At 40.2% G+C, this 20677-nt stretch overlaps 1 protein-coding gene across 1 annotated transcript; it reads left to right on the forward strand.

Moving 5' to 3' along the window:
• The first annotated feature begins 313 nt into the window (after positions 1 to 313).
• On the forward strand, positions 314 to 20100 carry LOC115596230 (deubiquitinase DESI2). The gene is made up of 5 exons (XM_030441106.1): positions 314 to 964; positions 10640 to 10712; positions 10876 to 10969; positions 12921 to 13062; positions 15616 to 20100. The coding sequence occupies exons 1-5, from the start codon at positions 917 to 919 to the stop codon at positions 15889 to 15891; spliced, it is 633 nt and encodes a 210-aa protein (XP_030296966.1). The 5' UTR covers positions 314 to 916; the 3' UTR covers positions 15892 to 20100.
• The last annotated feature ends 577 nt before the right edge of the window (positions 20101 to 20677 follow it).

Consider the following 20677-nt stretch of genomic DNA (forward strand, 5'->3'; position numbering starts at 1 on the left):
GATTATTTAATTATTATACTAGTTGCTTCATTTGAACAAGTAATCAAATAATAGACTAATCATTTCAGCTCAAGTATTATTCTATGTTGCTACACCAAACTGGAACTATAGGAACTCCTCCAAACCCTTAAAACAGGTCTCAGACCGAATTATAACTGAATTGTGTCCACATACTTTTGGCCAGATAGTGAAGTTCCTTCGTTTTGGTTCAGTTCTTGGTGCTGGACGCTGTTTTTGTTTGCGGCATCTAATTGAGAAACCTACATTACCCATGATGCACAAGGAGGTTGATTAATCGAGCGTGGAGTCATCGCAGCGCTCTGCTCGCCCACTCCTCTCAGCGTCCAGCTTTCTCCCTGCAGTCGCATCCTGCCTGCCCGCTCCGGCGCTACCGTTAGCTAGCTAATAAGGGAGTAGCAAGTCATTCCTGCGGAAGAAATACTGTTTTAATACCTCGGCGGTATGTCATTCTGTTGAATAATTCGTTTGGGAAAATGAATGTTCGGTTTTGTCGTGCAAGCGCGCCTCCTAGAAGACAAGAATCTCTCGGTGAAGTCCGCCTTTTCACTTCGACCTCGGTAGCTGAACGGGTTTAGCAAGTCAGATCGTTTTGACAAGCGAGTGGCTCATCTGTCCGCCGCTGCCCGCTGCTCCGCGACCGGGGCGATTCGGACAAAGCCAGTCAGATGTTGGAGGGTAAAACAACATCCACGGACCCCAAACGTTTTTTACACCGGGTTGTGAAATTGAATTATCAAGCTGATCATCTGTCGTGAATGTGCCAGGGATAAGGGGAGGAGTAAGGTCTATTTTTGGAGGGCGAGAGTTTGGATCTCGCACCGACGGAAGGGGATAGGGGGTGTGCGGGGGGAGGAAGACCCGAAGAGAAGAAGGGACGTAGGGGGAGAACATCCTGATGCCCGTGATGGCAAACGAGCCGATCATCCTGAACGTCTATGATATGGTAAGTGGAAAGGTAGATCCTGGTGAAGAGAGCCTTAAAATTGTATGTTTTCTATGTCATGTCAACAATGTCAGGATGGAATGCCAAACTCCATTATAAAATAATGCGATTTAATGTTGCGTTACTTATCAGCAGGTTTTTAAAGATGAAAGTCAAACACTCAAAGGTCCCTTCTTATTAATGTGAACTAGTTTTCAATTCGGCATACATTTAAAACACCAAACATGGCTCATTTGAACACAACATGAGCTTTGGGTGCTGGTTCAGATGAAGTGAAACACGGCAGCAGTGGCAGCATCAACTGCAAGAAGTTCTCTTGACTTAAACATCGTTTGGAAAGGCTTTGCACTATTCAGATGATGTTCAAACCAGAACTTTGTTGACGTGCCTGGATCGGATAACATCTCTAAAAAACAAATAGTGGAGTCAAATGGAGTCAGGTAAAGCAGCTCAAAATGTTTTAAAACACACACATTGACTCAGAACTACACAGGCGCACATGTGTAACTTTGACAGTAATGGGTGACCAAATCAGGAGTGGAGCAAAATGATCCTCTTTGGACTTTCTAAGCTGCTGTTGTCAAAACAGAACCGGGACATAAACTAAACATTTACAGTGGTCAGTATCCTTTTTACATCTTATGTTCATTCACCTGTGTCAGTCTGTAAATAGAGCCTAGTCTTGCCTTCTGATGGGTTTCAGTTCACTCAGGTCGAAGACTGCAAAGCATTGTACACCAAGCTTGTATTAAACCACACGTGGATGTGAAAGTCAACTGACGATTTCACCCAGTTTGCGTTTCTGCGGGGAGGAAATGTGTTTCTCTTTGTTACAGAATGAGGCAGAGGGTGAGTTTGAGTCATTGTGTTGTCACCATGGAGGAGTGAGTCAGTGGGTAGGGAGGGGGGGCTGGGAATTGAATGATCTGTTGATGAATCATTGATTGATATGGATTACTAAAGGCGGACAGATTACACTTAAAATGGGAATTGTCTTGTTAGGGGTTATTAAACGGGCAGAGGCAGTGTTTTAGGATTAAATGCATCAGCACTTGGATATAACCTCCTTAGACCCAGAAGAAAAAGAAATCATATTTAGATTTTTTTGTTCAAAGAATTTAAGTATTGTGGTTGAAAGAAAGATGTTACATCAAAACATTTTACATTTTATTTTGTGACAATGCTGTCCTTATGCCCTGGATAGGTTAAGGCAACAAAAAAACACTTGGTTAGGGTTAGGAAAAGATCAGGTTTTTGGTTAAAATAGTTCTTTTGGCCGCAACAAACACAGTGGGGAAATGTTCAGAGGGCTTATTTAAAAAAAAAAGCAGTTTTGTCTCCTCAAACAAAGCTGGAGGTGTCCTGACTTCCCATCAAAAATATCTGTTTGGTTACCACAAATACAGCCAGAGAACATCTCAAACAGGGCTGGAGACATCCCGACTTCCTATCAAAAATATTGTTTTTTTTTTTGTCGCCACAAATAAGCTGGATAACAGATCTGTTCCATGTTAGCAACATAATGTAATGTGCCTGCTCCTGTTTTCCTTCTGTTTTAATCAGATTTATTGCTGCTCTGTCCCCTTTTAGCTGATGGTCAATATATCATCACATGCTGTAGGTCAGGAGGTTAGAGGCTGTGTCATATGGATTTACACTGAAACAGAGAGTCTTTGAGAATCTTTACGAAGATGTTTCCTTGTAAAATAAAGTAGACCAGTGTACATTTTCTGTAGTAGCATAACTGTGTGAAATCAGGACTCGGCTTTACTCGTATATATCCTCATAATCACTGTATTTTTTCTTCCCTCCTTCCCTTCTTCCTCGGCCACAGATTCACGCTCTTCTTCTTCGCTTTACTTCTGATCCATCAACCCCCACCTTCTTCGATCATTCTGTCCTTCTCTCGTCTCCTCTCATGCAGACTCTCTTTTTTTTCTTGTCTCCTCCCCCTCTTTCTTTCGCTTCCTCTTGTTTTTCGCTCGACTTGCAGTTCACATTAGTTTCTTCTCGGTAAAGAGCTTTTATCTCTGTCTCACTTCAATTCAATATGAACGGCTGCTGGGGCCTCAGCACACTTTCACATGCAAAGGCTTACAAAAATCTCCACACACACACACACACACACACACACACACACATATACACACACACGTAACATTTAAAGGCCATTCTTGTTCTTTTAATTAATTTATGTTGTTTCCTAAATGATGCTGCAGTTGATATCTATACTGATGTTAAGAACTGCGCTGTGTATATGAGTGTGTGAGAGACTGAGGGGATTTATTAAAGGAATCTTGTGGTTTGTGCTTGTGCATGCAGATCGACTCACACCCAAACATATTTTTGGTGTCTGTATTTTTTATGTGCTACTGTGGGAACAAGATTTTTGGCTTGATTACAGTGGTGTCTAGCGCTCATTGAATAATGGGCTGATGGCTGCGGTCTATTCATTCATTCATTCCTCTACTTTAAACACCTCCTCTGTCTATTGATTAGACTCTGTTGAGTACTAGGGGGAAAAGTGACCAACTGACTGCAAGACTGGCTGCACGCTCGTTCACTGACTGTCTGCCGACTCTGAGCAGGGGTTGATGGCGCCCGAATGTTTTTCAGTTGTTGCATAAAGGTCAGTTTTTAGTGAGCGTGAGATGATTCGCTTACTGAATAGGTGAGTAAGTTTGTGGCTGACTAACAATTCGTAAACCGACTTGCTTTTTGCAGGTGGGCAGACTGATGGGTCTGCTCTGACTGTTGATTGAGGTAAAGAGTCAGAAATATTTATTTTTTCCACAAGTGACTAAACAAGCTGTTTTTAGACGAAGATAAGGTCCCCAGAACAGTTTGAAGCTAGAAAAGGTGGCAGGGTCCGCCAAATATAAACAAAGTAAAACCAGTTTGAAATTCGGTTGTCCTTTAAGGTCAGTTTCGTTTATTCTGTTTATTCAGTCTTGAAAACAAAGAGAGTTTGTTTGGCATACAGAAAATCAGTTAGTGAAGATCTTTCTCTCTCTCCTTTCTTCCCCAGAACTACACAGTGCACCTTTAATGCTAAGCCAAAATAATCATCTCCTGGCTTTAGCTTTATGCTCAGAGCATGCAGTAAGAAGTAGCATCAATCTTCTCATTTAACTTTAACAAGAAAGTGAACTGGCACTAAATGTAAAAAGGACATTTTTAATTGACTTTGGCAAAACTAAGACTAAAGCACGTTCAGGCCATGTGATGTTGTGTTGATTCTGGTACTAGAGCTATAAATATTTTATCACTTTGACCAGGCAGTTTATTGCAGACCTATGATACGGGTTATATGTCACACATATGAAACTAAGAAGTGGCCTCTGTCCTGTCATTTACTCTTGTACGAATACTCCAGTGAGGCCATATTTTAGGGCTACGACAAAGAATGATTCTCACTGTTGATTGATCTGTCAGTTTTTTCTCTTGAACAATCAATTAGTTGTTTGATGTTTAAAAGGAATCCAGGAAATATTGACAATCAACCACCAGGATTGGCATTGGCACATTCAGAAATGTGTAACTTTTTTTGCTTTGTCCTTAAACCCAAGTTGACTGCATTAGAGGCTGAGTTTTTTTTTTGGAGCAACACTGTCCAACAGTCTCAAAACTGGAGATAATCTTTTCATATATCAGGTCAGACAAATGGACTCACAGTAAAGAACCATTAACCAGGGCATGTTTTGCATGACCTGAAAAATTGATAAACTGATAAACTTTCCGTCATTCATATAATAACCGTTTCACTGTATTTCATAGCTGAATTAGCACAATGCTTAGTAGTACATGCAACAAAGTCACAGCAGCAAAATTTGAGAGTGTGATGAGAGCCTTGTTTATTGGCTCAATGGACGGTTGAGTGACTGTGAAGGTGACTGACTGTCTAAGAGAAAGTCATTAATATCAGATTAACCGCAAAAGTCAGGACAGTGGCGACACCCTGCAGGATCCACACCGTGATGTCTTCAATGTTCACACCATGTAATGAACGGTGTTGCTGTCACTGGCCGGGGGCAGAGGGGCAGCACGTTGGCTCAGTGAGAGCATCTGTCGTTTTGGGATGCATGTTAATCTGCCGGCCCTGCAGTGTAAGTTAGACACTGGACATTTACTCAAAACGTTTCCATTTGAAGATCAATGTGGTCACGTGACTTTCAGGAATATCTGTGCTGACTCGGCTACACACAACGCCACCACCACCACCTCCACCCTTTCTCCTTCCACAACTCCCATTCTCCACCCAGCCGTCCTGCTCCCATCTCTACTAAGTGGATTTCCTGGCCAGCTCTGAGTGCTTTAGCACGCTCCTTTAATGAGACAGCATTATCTGCACACCACCTGTCTGCCCGCCAGCCAGCATTGAGGTCTACTGTATCTACTGTGAGTGTGTGTCAGTGTATTAGGTTTAACAGCGGCACATAGCCAGATAATCAGCAGAGCGCGCTGTGTTATTCTGTGTCGGATCAATGCAGCAGTCATGATTCCAGAGCTCCCTTTTGTATCCTCAGGTAAGATGTGCTGAGACATAAGTAAGTCAGGTAGCCGTGTTTCATTGGGACTCCACTGCATCTACTGGTAATGAAGCAAAGTGGTAGAAGCCATTGTAGTAACAGGTTATTAACATCCATTTTCCTGAGCTGCCGACACAGCCTGGGTATGCAGCATGTGCGTGGTGCCACAGTTTACAGAACATTATTGTTCATTGATGTGGATGCTGACACTGGTGTCATTATAGTTATTGTTTGTATTTATCATTCTTGGTGAGGGCAGTCCCTGTTATGGCTCAGTTCTAAATGCTTAAGTTACGCAGTTACATGGTGGAGTTCCAGTGTATTTGTAATTCTTTGGTTGCATTTAGAATCAAAATCCATATATCCAATATTTAACAAAACTTATGTTAAGGCTCATCCCCTTGACCCAACGCCTCACCTTAATTCAACTTGCACCAAAACTTGTAGTATTTTATCAGGCTGTTGTGTAATCACCAAAAACAAAACATGGCATTTTTACTTTAAGCAGCTCAGAAGCATCCACAACATTTCCAGCTTTAGGTCCAATCTTTAGATGAATTTAGTTCTCACGTCATATAAACTTAAGTCTTTTTAGTGCATTGTCCAAAATTGACTTTTTTGATTAACATTGAAGTAATCCATCATTTGGAGACCAAAACGTCCTTTACCAGAGCGGCGCACATTAAAGAGCAGACTAATGTGTGGGGCACAGAAAAAATGTACCAGTATTTGGCTTGTGGCTGGTAGCCATTTCCTTCCCTCAATTTGTGTTTTCAGTTTTGTTTCTGTCCACTTGTTTCTCACATTCACGCTGAAACAAAATGCATTTCATATCTCCCCACTGATTTGTTGTGTTTAATGATAATGCTCAACAGAGAAAATGACGGCAGCAGCACTGAGCGAGATGATTCAGTGCACAGGCATCAACCGCAGCACCCAGTCTCCCTTTGTTCATCCATCTCTCTTTCCCACCCTCCCCTCTTCTGTCTTTTATTCATTCATACACACACATTTACTCTCATGCTCACACACACTCGCTCAGCTCACTCACTGTGCTGTGGAGGAGGCAGGTTTTAACGAGCTTTAAAGTAATGAGGGCTAAGATAAGAGCCTTATTTCACTACTGACGGTGGGGGGTTGCGCACCAAACTAGCAGATCAGCTTCCTTAAAATATTTTTACACACACGCAGACAAATCCAGCGGCTGCTTTTTGTAATTACCTGTTTGGATTTTGAGTAATTGCAACAGCAAGATAAGCTAATATTCGTGTTGAGGGTGTTCCCTTTGTGTAGAGTCAGTCGTGGCTTCTGATGTCTGCAGTAGCTTTGAGTTTCTTTTGCTACTTAAATGCTGTTGTGGGTTTTTTGAGTCTTCGGTTGTCTGAACAGGATCCGGACTTGCTTCTTAGGGAAAAGCCCTGGATGGAGGATTGAAGCAGTGAGGACAAGCTGATGCACTTTGTTTCTTAACTTCTTAGTAGCAGACTGTTAAAACCAGCTGACTAGGGCTTCTCTGTCTTTGAGAACCAGCTGTTGTAGACATAGATGTCTGTTTTCCTGGGCTCGTATGATCAACAGCCACAAAACTGATACAGACAGGATCTTCCTATGTCTGTTATTACTCACTTCTTTCAACAGATACGATCAGCTGTTGTTGGAAATCTTCTGTGCGGGAAAACCCCTGCTAATGGCAATGTTGGAAATTACGCGATTATGAGATGATTTCTGGCCCAAATGTTGATCCTCCTGTAATTATCAGCATTATTTTTTTCAAATGTGATGGGTGAGTTGATAAATCCCACGACCCACGCTTAGCCCTCTTTGGTGCATCATCCAAGTCAGGTTTCCATTAAAGTGTTAGCAGATTAGGGACGGTGTTGGGTGTCAGAAGTCCGTGGGGTAAAATACTTTTTTTTGAAGGCCAATTACATGGATCTGAAAGGGGATTTTCCTAGTCTTAAAGTAAAGCCATTTGCCAACTCTTGCAGTAGCTTTGTTTTGTGCAACATTTCAACCTTATGTAGGTCAGGAAACCGACATGCTGCAGTGTGAGAAGCTGGGCTGAAATGTTGCGCAAGAATACTTTCTTGGCTCAGCAGTCTTATGTTGTCTCTGATGTTTTAGCATTTATTGCATTTGTCCGTCGGAAACTGAATAAGTGTGGGGTAATATTCAAATCTCAATTGGTGATTACCCTATGTATGTGGTGAACATTTGTAACGGAGTTGAAGTCAACATCCATCTTTTTTCCCTTGTCACTGGTGGATAATTAGAGCAGACTCACTTTTACCCACTTTGAGTGCAAGTCGTCACATCTCAGAATTCAGCGTATTCACAGTGTTGTGTATTACTAAAATTACTGTAAAATACAACTCTGCAAACTTGAGAAATACTCAGCATAGAGTTTAACACTGGTCCTGCCTTTACCTCCCATTACCCCCCTTTAAAACATCCCGTTTAAGGCAGCAATTTTGCATCATTATTCCACCTCTCTGCTCTGGGGGGTCATTGCTGTTGCTTCTTTATGCCCACAATGGATCCAGTTTGTTAGTGCTGATATGATACAACTTGCTGTTTAAGAGTACAGATGCATAGATGTGTGATGGACATCTAATATACTCTAAAGCACGATGTATGAACCAACATAAATAGACACTAATAAAATGTATTGAGACAAAAATAGTCACATAAAGTGAGATGACGAGGAAGTTTGAATTGAAGGAGGCTCACTTAAGGAAATTCAATTCGGAGGTGGGTAAAGTGTCGTGTGTCAGCAGATAGCAGTGCTGGCAGATTAGATTACACATAACTGTATTCATGGAAGAAAAACAAAGTGTCTTTATGATACAAGACAGTAGTGCAGGAAGTTACTGTTGAAAGTGTGACTGGCTTTTTGTTCAGTCATTTGTTGCAAAGATGTGACAAAGTGGTGTTTCGACAAAGGAAGAACATGTCATTCTCTTGAAAGCTCGCTTGAAACTGTGTCATTACTTCCTTAATGCATTTTCCAATGGAGCCAGATCAAACTTAAATGAAAACCTGTGTGTGTGTATTGATGATTCAGATACACCAACTTGAGGCACTGTTTGAAGAGAGCTTTAGGTGTAAAAGTGTCAGAAAATGTTGAAAAATGTCTATCTGTGTTTCTCAGATCCAATATGACACCCTCTGATGTCTTGTTTCGTCCACAACCAAAAAAATGTTCTATTTACTGACGTAGAAGAGTAAATAAACCACAAAATATTCACATTTAAGAAGCTGGAGTTCTCAAACTGTTCAATACGGTATCTAAATATTTGGCGATTAATTCAGTTGAAAACCAATCAATGAATCGTTGCAGCTCTAATTTAGTCATCAGAAAGTAATGCTCACCCTAGTTTCAATATCCTTCACAATTTGCATCTCAGGTTTCGGCTCAGGTCAGAAAGGCGACACTCTGAGCTTTACTCACAGCCAGTACAGCAGCTTTGACTCTAACTATCTATTATCTCTAACAGGCATTTTCAGCATCCTTATTACCTTCCTGATCACATCTTATGTTTGTTTTAAAATAATTTGCACATGTGAGGCCAAGACCTCCAAATGTGCCTTTACTGATTCTGTGCAGCCACATCTTGAATTTGCATAGAAATGGTGTGAGAATGGTTTTAAATGGGGTGCTTTGGTTATCGGGCTGTTATCAGGTAGCTATGTTTTGCACATAGTCTGCCTGTGCATAGTACAATGCACACTCATTTGCCTGATGTTGCTCCTGTGTTGTAACAAAAATACATATTGTGTTCAGTTGTCTCCATCTGGATCTTATTGTGGGATCTGTGGTGCAGTGCGTTAGTGGCACTATTACGAAAAGAAGGAAAATTACAACTATTACTGCTTTCTCATGGAGCTGAATTGATTAGTCAAATAATTTGATGTGACATCATCAAATGTTTTGTTTTGTCTGAGCAACTGTACAAGACTCTGAATCTCAAACATGATAAGTCTGGGCTTTAAAGTTTTCTTTTTTTTTCTTAAATCAGAGGTTTTGACACTGTGAGACAAAGTTGTGAAGTGAATTTGAACTCCTTTTCAGTGTCATTGTGTGTGAACTCAAATCTGAGAATCCATAGACAAGAGTAATTTCCTGTTTCTGCAGAATCATCACAGTTTTTAAGTTTTCTTCAGTATGAAAGTAATCCAGTGATAGCTGTCTGTACATTCAGCAGGAACTGTTGACAGCTAATTCAGCTGACTTTTAAATGGTGCCACTTTGCACGTATTGTCGTGATTTTTGCCAGAGGGCGCATCCACAGTGTCCTACATAATCCCTGACTTAAATGACGTTGTGGTAAATCCTTGCCAATTATTTTTTGAATGAATTGATTCAGCACTTATTTGTTTCAACTCTTTTCACTGGCTCTTTGAGATGGACATTTTTATTATTTTTGACAGTTTGTATATGAAATGATTAATAGATTAACCAAAAAAAGAACGTATCATCAATGAACTGTCCCAACACAGAGCCTTAGAGCTCTTTTATTTTAATATAACTTCATGAATAACTTTGCCAAACAATGGACAACAGTGTAGTACTATTTTGTATTGGCTGACCCAAACACATGGTCATCGATACAAGAGTGATTTTGGTAACAGTGATGAAAACGTTAGCAAATATAATACAAGTGTACTAATTATTCAGCATCCTCCAACATCCAATCAGCCTCTCTACGGCATTCCCCCGCTCCATCGCCTGTGATTAAAGATCATTCTTTTTCCACAGAAGCGAACTCTGCCTAGCAACAGCTCCTGACAATCTCCTCTTAGCCTCAGGGTGTTAGAGACACAGGACTGAAAAGATGGACAATACTGTCAGAGATCTCTGCTGCTGCGATTATTGATTTTGTGTGCTATTCCTGGTGTTTGTGTGTGGGCCTGTCTTTCATTGTGTGTGTGTGTGTGTGTGTGTGTGTGTGTGTGTGTGTGTGTAAGAGATCCTGTGTAATCATCAAAGCTCACAGATCTCAGCTGAGATCATGGAAAGGCTGACATGTTACTCCACTATGTTAATATATTTCTCTGCCTTACGTCTATTCATGTGACTCTTATAATGGATCCTGAATAGATTTAGCACTTTTCTGACCTCTTTTCTCTCTTCTTCTGCCCTCAGTACTGGATCAATGAGTTTACCAGCTCTCTGGGCATCGGAGTCTTTCACTCAGGGATTGAGATCTATGGAAGAGGTAAGGTTACCCAGAAATATGACGCCTCACATGTCAATTGACTTCCTGTGAATGGTGTTTCATAGATGATGCAGTGCAATTATTATTTGGCTAATAGAGACTTTCTGCCTGAGCGTGGTTGGTACTCAAATGTGTCTTCTTATTTCCTTTCTGTGTGTTTTAGAGTTTGCCTATGGCGGACACCCGTACCCATTCTCAGGGATCTTTGAGATAACACCGGGTGATGCAACGGAACTCGGCGATACCTTTAAATTCAAGTAAGTACCACCGAGGAAGCAGCATCAACTACCAATAATACAGTTTAAATAATAAAACCATGCTTCCAATATGACAGTAAAGTCCACCAGTCTGCTGCTCATATTCCTGATTTACAGTATCATGTTCTCAGATTACCTGCATGTAAACATAATGAGTAATCTATTCCCCTGGTCATGAACTGTGGGATACAGTCTGGCAGGTAAACAAGCCGGTCTGTTGGTCACCTCAGGTTAACAATCAAACAAAGATGTTTTCATGCCTGGGGCTTGAGTTACTGACTCAACGCTCAGTTAAATAATCACCATACAGCCTTCACTCTGTTAGCAAATCATTCAGTTGTTCACGATGCAAGATGGATTTTCTCCGCCTGTTCCGCTTGTTGGTCACTCAGTTAGCTGGTATGTTCCTGCCATTTAAAGAAAAAGACATAGGTGGAGATTATTAACACAATATCAATATTTCATATCTGTAACATCACAATTATCATGAATATTATGACGCCCCTTATATGTGTGTATATATATTTATATGTCAGGAGGTTTTAAGCTCAAGTGTCATTTTAAAAACTGTATGGCGCTGCATTAAACTGCAGTCTGTTTAACAAAGTCACTAACAATTATGATCCTGCATGTAAGTAAATGCAGTGGAAGAGAACAGGTTGCATGATGTTTATACCAGTGAAACCCAACTGTACGAAACCCACAGTGTGATTGCAAGAAAATCAAAGGATTTGCACTTAGAATAGGTCAATATAGTTTAACTGCAGACATTTTTAACACTTGTAATTGTGCGATAATTCTGACACATCAGTGCTGTGTTGGGTCATTTTGTTTGTTTTTTAACTGCAGATGAATAAGAGTCTGTTGTAGTGGTGAGACAGTCGTGCATCCAGCCAGTTCAATACGTTTTTGGATTCCCAGAATCAGCCCTGTGTGTGTGTGTGTGTGTGTGTGTGTGTGTGTGTGTGTGTGTGCGTGCACGCGCATCTACCCTGAGCTGCTGTGCATTACTTCTGCTCTAGTTGATCTGCCCTGTGGCTTGACAGACTCTGGCTGGCACACACACTTGCACAGACACACTGTCTCAATGCAGGCCACTGGATAAGTATGGATCCTCTGGTACAAATGCCGACATATCAGACCCACTGAGATGTCTCTTTGGCAAAAGCAAAGCGAATCGAGCAATCTCTCAGTGATGAAACATTTCATCAAAATGTTCTTTCCCTAAAACTTTATAGAGATCAACCAGGTAAATCCAGCTGAACCATTGTAAATCTATTTAACATATATATATATATATATATATATATATATATATATATATATATATATATATATATATTTATATTTATATTTATATTTATATTTATATTTATATATATATATATATATATATATATATATATATATTTATATATATATATATATATATATATGTGTGTGTGTGTGTGTGTGTGTGTGTGTGTGTGTGTGTGTGTGTATATATATTATATATCTATATATATATATATCTATATATATATCTATATATATATATATATATATATATATATATATATATATATATATATATATATATATATATATATATATATATATTTATATTTATGCCTTTAAATTCATCAATGGATATAAATGTGTCCAATTTAAAACTTATCAAGTTATTCCATGACAAAGGTGCATAGTATGAACATTTGTTTTTCCATAAATTTGTCAAAACCATTGGTACATTAAAAAGCAACCATATTTATTTATAAATGTCACCATGTTTATGACTGAATGACTCATACACACTGAACCAATCTGTTTCTATGAGTTGTTCGTTCTTGCATGATTGTGTAAAAGAGGTTGAAACACAATGCTAGGAAGTCATTCTTGATGTTTCATCAATGAGTAAGAGTATCTCGTAGTAACACCTGCCTCCACACCCTTTTCCCTGTCGTCTTTGCAGAGAAGCCATAGTGTTGGGCAGCACCGACTTCACAGAGGAGGATGTGGAGCGGATAGTGGAGGAGATGGGGAAGGAGTACAAAGGCAACGCCTACCACCTCATGCACAAGAACTGCAACCACTTCTCCTCAGCACTGTCAGAGGTAGGCACACAGACAGATTGGACAGCTATGCACCATTTCTGCAAGTAAAATGAGCTCACCTGACATGTGTTGCAAAAAAAACCACAGCACGGTCAGTTGAGCGACTAACCAAGTCTCGATTTTGGCCCTCCTGTTCTGTGTGTAAGCACTTGAACTGTCTGTGTGGGTTTGTGTGTTTGTGTGCGTGAATGAGTGTGTACTTTCAATCGGCTTATCCTGGTGTGACTAATGAGCAGGGAGTCTCGCAGTTAGCATCTAGAACTGAGATGGGGATTAAGAGAGACTGATACAAGCCTGGACACGCAGAGCCAGCTGGCAAACACAAACACACACACACACATACACACACACGCACGAGGCACACACACACACGATAATACATGCACACAGATGGACATTCTTCATGAAAATATTCTCAGGGATAAATAAACTTTAAAATGAAGACTTTCACACATACATGAACCTGACAAATGCATCACTATAGTATTATACACACACGTTCATACATATACACGAGACCACAGAGACACGAACACAGAGCTGACTCCACAGGGAAGCAGTCTGGCCCTGAGGATTTGATTCTCATGTTTACTGTAACCTTGTCAATATGGGAGGCTGACAAAAAGACAGCCTGAGCAGAAAATGATTGGACACATGGATGGATGGTTGTTGCAGCTTTGAAAGACAGACCATGATAATGATTTCTCCCGGGAAAATGTTGTGTGAATTTGATGTCGGTCCTCTTCTTGAAAAGCAAACCAACATACGGTAACCTTTTAACACTTTGGCTGTGTAAGTAGATTATGTCTCACAGCTCTGTTCTTCGTCTCAGAGACAGACAGGGACGGCCATGGCTCAGACTTTAGAGTGGGTTGGTGGTTTGATCCTCAGCTCTTCTTGTCCATACATACATGTGTCCTGGAACAAGACACCCCAAAACTTCTCGATGGTCTGGCATTCTTTTGTGGTATGAAAAACATGGCTTTTGTTAGATATTGATGTTAAGCTGCTTTCAACAATATAAAAACATTTAGCATCAACATCAGGATCATTTGTGTGAAGGACTCTAAATATTTCTTCAATGATCGCTCAAAACTGAGAGTTCCTTCGGTACTGTTTAAGATGTTCCTTCAAACACAGCAGGACTCTGCGGATGTTTTTGTACTGCTGCATCTTGTGATGCTATAAAATCCACCAGTCCTTTGAAAATGCCCTGATTTCCTGAGCGCGACATGCCGAATGCTTTGTCAGACTTTTTTGTGGTTAAAAGCAAATTTGGTGTCCCCTCATGTCTCCCTGTGCATCTTTAAAAACAGCCTTTCAGCAGCTTTGGTTAATGTTATGATAAAAGCACAATTAAGCGCTTTTACTGGGAATCACTTTGAGTTTCTTGGAAGCCACTCGTCCCATAATGCTGTAATAGCACTGGATAGAGCTACGATGATGATGATGATTAACCCTAACGTTGGCGGTGTTGCTGCCTGTGCCTGCATGCTCGAGAGGGCGTTGAACGTGAACTCCACCAGACTATAAAAGGTTTTTCTCGGACCAGACCTCACATACGAGTAGTAGTTACCGTAGATGAGTAAATGCATTTCACTCCATCTGAGCTGCAGTAGATCATGGAGTTTCTGGAATGTCTTGTTTTTTTTTTTTTATGTTTGTTTAAGATAAAGAAAGACAGGAAATGTAAGGAAGTTTCCTGGAGGTCTGAGAAACGTTTCACTTGAGTCACCTCACAATACAATAGCAGGATGTAATTTCCAGTCATTCGTTCAATGTGTCTGGGCTTTTTTTTTCTTTCTTCCACATTCAGCTCTTGAAAAAGACTGATTACTCTGATTCTGACGTAAAAAAAACATGAACAAACCAGGAAGAAGTTAAATCCAGTCCATGAAAGCGTTTTGGTTTAGTGTGCAAAGCAGAAAGTTGCTTCACACACATGTAACTATAAACAGAAGAATTCACTGTGATCAGAAACAGATTCCCTCTGCGTCAGATTTGGCACAGTGTTGATTTCATGTTTGAGGACTTCAAACTGCACTACAAAACTGTGCCTGCAGTGTGCCCTTTTCCTCTTTTCGGACATTATCTCGAAGTGTTGTTAGAGTGCGAGAAAATGAAGAAGATTATATCCACTGACTGAGGAGTAAATATATTGATTATGTTTGAATAAAGAAAATAAAGTTGTAGAGAAATGTACCTTAAAAAAACAAAAAAACAAATGTGCAAACAAAAGGGAGTGGCAATGGCAATTCATCATGTTGGCCTTAGATAAAGATGGATGTCAGCTCCCTAACTTGAAGCTGTCCTGATCGCCCCCTTGTGTCTGGCTGGAGTACTGATGATTGGTGTTTAACATCAGGTTGCCCTCTAATCACAGTGCCAGAAGTTCAATCACCAGCTCCTCCTGTTGAAATATCAAATTGTCCTTAAGCAAGACACTGAACCACAAATGTTATCTTTGCCCAAGACCATCAATATGTGAATGTGTGAATAAGAGCATAAAAGTAGTACATAAGGTGTAACATTTTTGCCCTCTCCTTTCTTAAGATCCTGTGTGGCAGGGAGATCCCTCGCTGGGTCAACCGCCTGGCCTACTTCAGTTCCTGCGTGCCATTCCTCCAGAGCTGCCTGCCCAAAGAGTGGCTGACCCCAGCGGCCTTACAGTCCAGCGTCAGCCAGGAGCTCCACGGAGCAGGGGAGCTGGAGGAGGCAGAGGACGCCGCTGCCACGGCCTCCCTGGCATCAATGTCGCCGTGCTCGCCCTCATCCTCCTCCAGCCCTTCCTCCTTGCCTCGCCATTCACGCCACCAGCCCCGCAGGTAAAAGCTGAGACTGGGAAACCTAGGGCTGGACAAAGACTGTCAGGTGACAGAAATACCTGCGGCAGGTGATGAGTCAAGCCACGGCCAAAAGTCCTGTAAGACTGTACTCCAAACTGCTACCTGCTCGTGGCAAGAATGTCAGCCAAATCTCAACGATGATCCAGAGCGGTGGATTTTTACTCGCAAGGGAGGAGGAATACTTGCTGCTGACAAATGCAGGATCGTCTCTCAGTGAACATGGCTGCTGGATTCCAACAACCCATCCTAACCACCCAAACCTCTGGTGTCTTTCATCATTTTACCAGCCAACTAAGAATGCAGGATGGAAGGAAGGCCAGATGTTTACGCATCTAAGTGTTTCATAATTTACCAGCCACATTCAGATTGTACCACCAGTTAGTCGGTGGATGGTGCTAATCCTGACTTTTATTATAGTGGGAACCAGTGAGATGCGTTACCGGGAAGCTAGTAGTGTTTTTTGTGTATCTATGGTTTGTACAACCAATACAAAACATGCAGCGCAAGACCCGTGTTTTTTTGTTGAACTGTGAGTTCACATTAAGGATAATATTTCATTTTGAACATAGACATGATATGAGATTTGTGTGGTGACTCTTGAGGCACTACTGCGTTGATCTCAACTCTCAGCTTCAGGAGTTTCCTTTTGGCTCACATCAGGACACTTGACTCCTGAACATCTGAAGAGAAACAGATGCCAAGGCAAAGATTTCCAGACTGGAACTTTCTTTTTGTTAAACGACCACTAGCCAAGCGCTGGTATAATCTGATATGTGGCTGGTAAATGTTTCAGCAAACCGTGGTTAAGATGTTTTAAATATTTGGATGGTAAATTTTTGAAAGCAGCAGCTGGAGTTTGGAATTTATTCACTTTGCCTCATTTTTCTCTCACGTCAGGCTGGATGGACTGAAGCCAGAATTACAATCAATCAGCCTCACTTCACATATATTCAAATAAGCTAATCTAGCACCAGTGTCTAAATGAGTGAAATCATTTAACACACCTTGAGGGGTTCAGGTCCAGGTCATTTTTTTTTTTACCAAAGTTTATTTCTTTGCCCCCCCTATTTTCTATGTCAAATCTATACCTGTCCCTTGCGGATTAACCACAGATGATTTTAAGAAAACTGATCCCTATGAGGCGGATTCTAAAAATATGTAATCATTATGATATAGAAAAAGTTATTTCTACACCAGTAATGTAATACTGTTCATTATTTCAGAATAATTTAAGATTAAGTAGCAGGGCAGGCAGTGACTTAAAGGTTAGAGAAGACTTTTTGTTACCAGAAGGTTCTGGGTTTGAATCCCAGAGTACAAGAGAGTAAATTCTTTCTCAGTAGCAACTGCCAAAGTGCCTTTGAGCGAGGCACTTAACCCACAAGTGTTCCAGTGGCCAACAGTAGAGGGCTGTGGTTGTACTGGACTGCTCCAAGTTGTGTTCATCTTATTTTGTGTAAAGTAAAATGTTTTGTCTTTACCTGATCAGTTCAAGGTTCAAGTTTATGTTAAAGGGGCACGATGTAGTTTTTGATGAAGAAATTCACACTCAGGAGTTTAATATTAATGAGGTAATAACACAAACTCAGAAATATTTATCTTTTCAATAGCCGAATAAACAAGCTGTTCTCAGAGGAAAATAAGTCAGTTAGAACACTGTTTGAAGCTAGAAAAGGTGGCGTGGTCCGCCAAATATAAACAAATTGTGTTGTCTTTTAGGGTTTAACTTTGTTTGTTCAATTTATTCAGCCATAGAAAGAAGAGAGTTTGTTTATTTAGTTTTTAGAATCAGTCAATGAAGATTTTTCTCTTCTGGTAAAACTTTCTTCCCCAAAACTACATAGTGCACCTTTAAGGACATGACGTCAGCAGTTAACGGTTTGTAATCTGACAGGAAGTGTGTCTTAAAATGAGAACCAAAACCGTCTTTAACTGACCTGTCAGCCGCCTGCACTCCTGACAGTCTCACATCTTTGTCCAGTTAGGGACGAAGCGCATTTATTTTTCGTTTGGAGCGTCACTTACACATTTAAAGTTGTATTTTTTCAAGAGATTATACTTTTCATTTTCTGCATGTGAAAACTCACTGACCACGTCATGTACTGTCGATAGCTCTGAAAACGTCTCAATGATCTTTGAAAATGTGTGAAGTATAATTTTACACTCTACAAGAAGATGCTGCTTTTTCCCAAATGACGAGCACCTCATCTGGTCGTAGGTCGTCTCAAACAAGAGCCAGGGATGTGTTGAAAAACATATTTGTCAATCGATCTTTTTTTTTGGCCTGTTTTGCTGGAAGTGTGAGAACAAGCAGGAAATTGTCAAATCTTGTCTGAGAAAAAAAATCTTGTTTTTTGTTTCTCCTTTTAATGTATTTCTATGATGTATGGACTCTGGCCTTTTCGTCTGTTTCGTTTATTTTTTGATAAACTCAGGACTCCAAAAGGCTTTGTAATATATAATCCTTTGAACTTTTTTATCCCACGTTTTATGTTCGCGTTAACATTGCTTTTTCTAATGCAGTAGTCACTCAATAGAGCTTTTCAAGGACGCACTGTGGCAGTGCAGTTTTATACTCTTTGATAAGAAAAAGAGCTTTTGTTTACAACCTGGATGTTTGTATGTGAGCCTGTGCTGCTCTTTTGTTTTTTCCTGTCCGTGCATGAATGTGTGTGTGCGCACACATGTATTATAAATGGTTAGTTTCAACAAGCTGCCAACTGGACCGCATCTCCCTACCACAAACGCACACAGACACTCCTGCAAAGAGTGATTCATTTCAAAGGATGAGTTCATCTTCTCACCCTCATGCTGATGGAAAGTCTGGTTAAGTTGAGTAAATTGCAGCATTCTCCTAAACAGCTGAAGTAGATGGGGCACTTGTTTAAAAATGTTCAAAACAATCCCCCCAAAAACATTAAATGGCTCCATACAGCAAGCCCTGAGATCCCTGAGTCGAGCTTGTGCACCCAGTTCAGATGGGGTGCATGCTAGCACTTTTAGCTTAGCAACTATAGAACTAGTTTTCAAGAAGGAATGTAAATAACATCTTTTCAAATCAATTTGGTATCTCTAGACCGGACGAGCTGTATGAGGCCATTTTGTGTTTTTAGCAGTTGTTTTTTTCACATTTCAAAATAAGTCCCCAACCAATTCAGTTGTTCAGGAGAATGCTGTAACGCTGTTTTGCTCTGTAACATCACCCGACTTTCCATTGGCTCGAGGGTGGGGAAGATGATGACTGAATTTTAATTAGTGACCTTATCCTTTAACAAAAGTAGCAGTGTTCCCAAAGTTGTTTTTTTCTTTTGTCCTCAAGCTCCAGAATTCTTCAGTCATGTTATTTTGGTGCATTGGCAGGTGATTTGGCAGATTTCAACTTCTGTTACAAAGATCGTTTTTAAGGACTTTGTTTTCTAACAACAACACAGAAGCAGTGTTAAAGCAGGACACACAGTGACAACAATGGCATTTCTCACGAAACCAGCATATTTATGTGATATGAAGTGTTTTTTTTACTTTAATTTCAAATGTTACTTTTGACATTTCAGTAAGAATGAGAAATACTTTATTTCAATGCACAGACACAGACTGACACACACACACACTCCAAATGTTGGCGCCCTCTGCTGACTGTTATTTGAGCTGTTGTCTGTATTTCCTCAAACAGACACTGAGGTTTCCCCTGACCTTCATAGCTTCACCCTGTTTTCTGCTGTCATGAACAATATTTCATGGAACAGTAATTACCCACCAGCTCAACCGTTAAACAATAAATGTAGCCTTCCATTTCAAAAAGCCGAAAGAGAAAAGTTTATGTTCATGTCTCAACATTTCACATTTCACCATTACTGAGGCCAAAGAAAGCTACAACTTCACCATCGACACTGTTTTTAGTAAGCAGCTGTTGAATTGTCACCACTTAGTGTCCAACTTTTTAAACGGATGTCTCATCTTGGTATAAAACCCTTCAGTCTTTAAGTAGTTGTTAATTATTATATCAAATCACCATCTGTTGGCCATTTGCACCACCTATGTGAGCTATGAATGTAGATTGGGAAACCTCAGTCATTCGTACAACACAAAGACTGACTTCGGCTGTTTTACAGTGAACTTTCACAGAGCCTTCCGAGGAGTGGACCCGATTTTTACCCTGTTGTGAAGTTATTAAAGAAAAGTATACAATCCGTGATTCCTTACTGTGTCCTGACTGTTTTGATAAAGGACTTTATTGACTTTACATTTAGTCCCAAAAGCAATTAATAAACCCCCCATTTTTTCCCCCTGTCAGTTTAAACCAAATTTAAAATAAAAATTAGTTCATATTAAATAAGATGGTTTGCATATTTATGCATAACCAGAAAACTGGTAGTACACAAAAAAAAAAGATTTCTGGGTACGTTTCAAGCTGATATCGTCAACATTTTGTATCCTTTTCATCTTTTTTTTTTTTTACCATTTAAGTTGAACTTAAATACACCAAACCTTCGAGTTGTATTCTTATCTATATTCTGACGGGTTTTACATTGGGATATATTCATGTATCACTCAGAGTTTTATTATAAAACATTTCATTTCTAAAAACGGTGAAAAAAAGTATCTTTTAAATGTCTGTTGATAGTATTTTGGGATTTATGGAGTGATTAATAGAGACATCCAAAGATTCCCATGGTAAAAGATTTAAAATATAATATGTTGTAAGCTGAGACCTCCACACACTGGCCTCATACCATCAGCAAGTGAAAGGACACTATACCTGGCTCATGACA

This window comes from Sparus aurata, chromosome 15 (genome assembly GCF_900880675.1).
Source record: "Sparus aurata chromosome 15, fSpaAur1.1, whole genome shotgun sequence".
Lineage (NCBI taxonomy): Eukaryota > Metazoa > Chordata > Actinopteri > Spariformes > Sparidae > Sparus > Sparus aurata.

Excerpts from the sequence above, each read along its gene's own strand:
- LOC115596230 (XM_030441106.1), top strand. The coding sequence starts at position 917 with ATGCCCGTGATGGCAAACGAGCCGATCATCCTGAACGTCTATGATATG. Across the intron at positions 965-10,639 it reads TCCTGAACGTCTATGATATG|TACTGGATCAATGAGTTTAC; the intron begins GTAAGTGGAAAG and ends TTCTGCCCTCAG. Across the intron at positions 13,063-15,615 it reads TCTCCTCAGCACTGTCAGAG|ATCCTGTGTGGCAGGGAGAT; the intron begins GTAGGCACACAG and ends TCCTTTCTTAAG.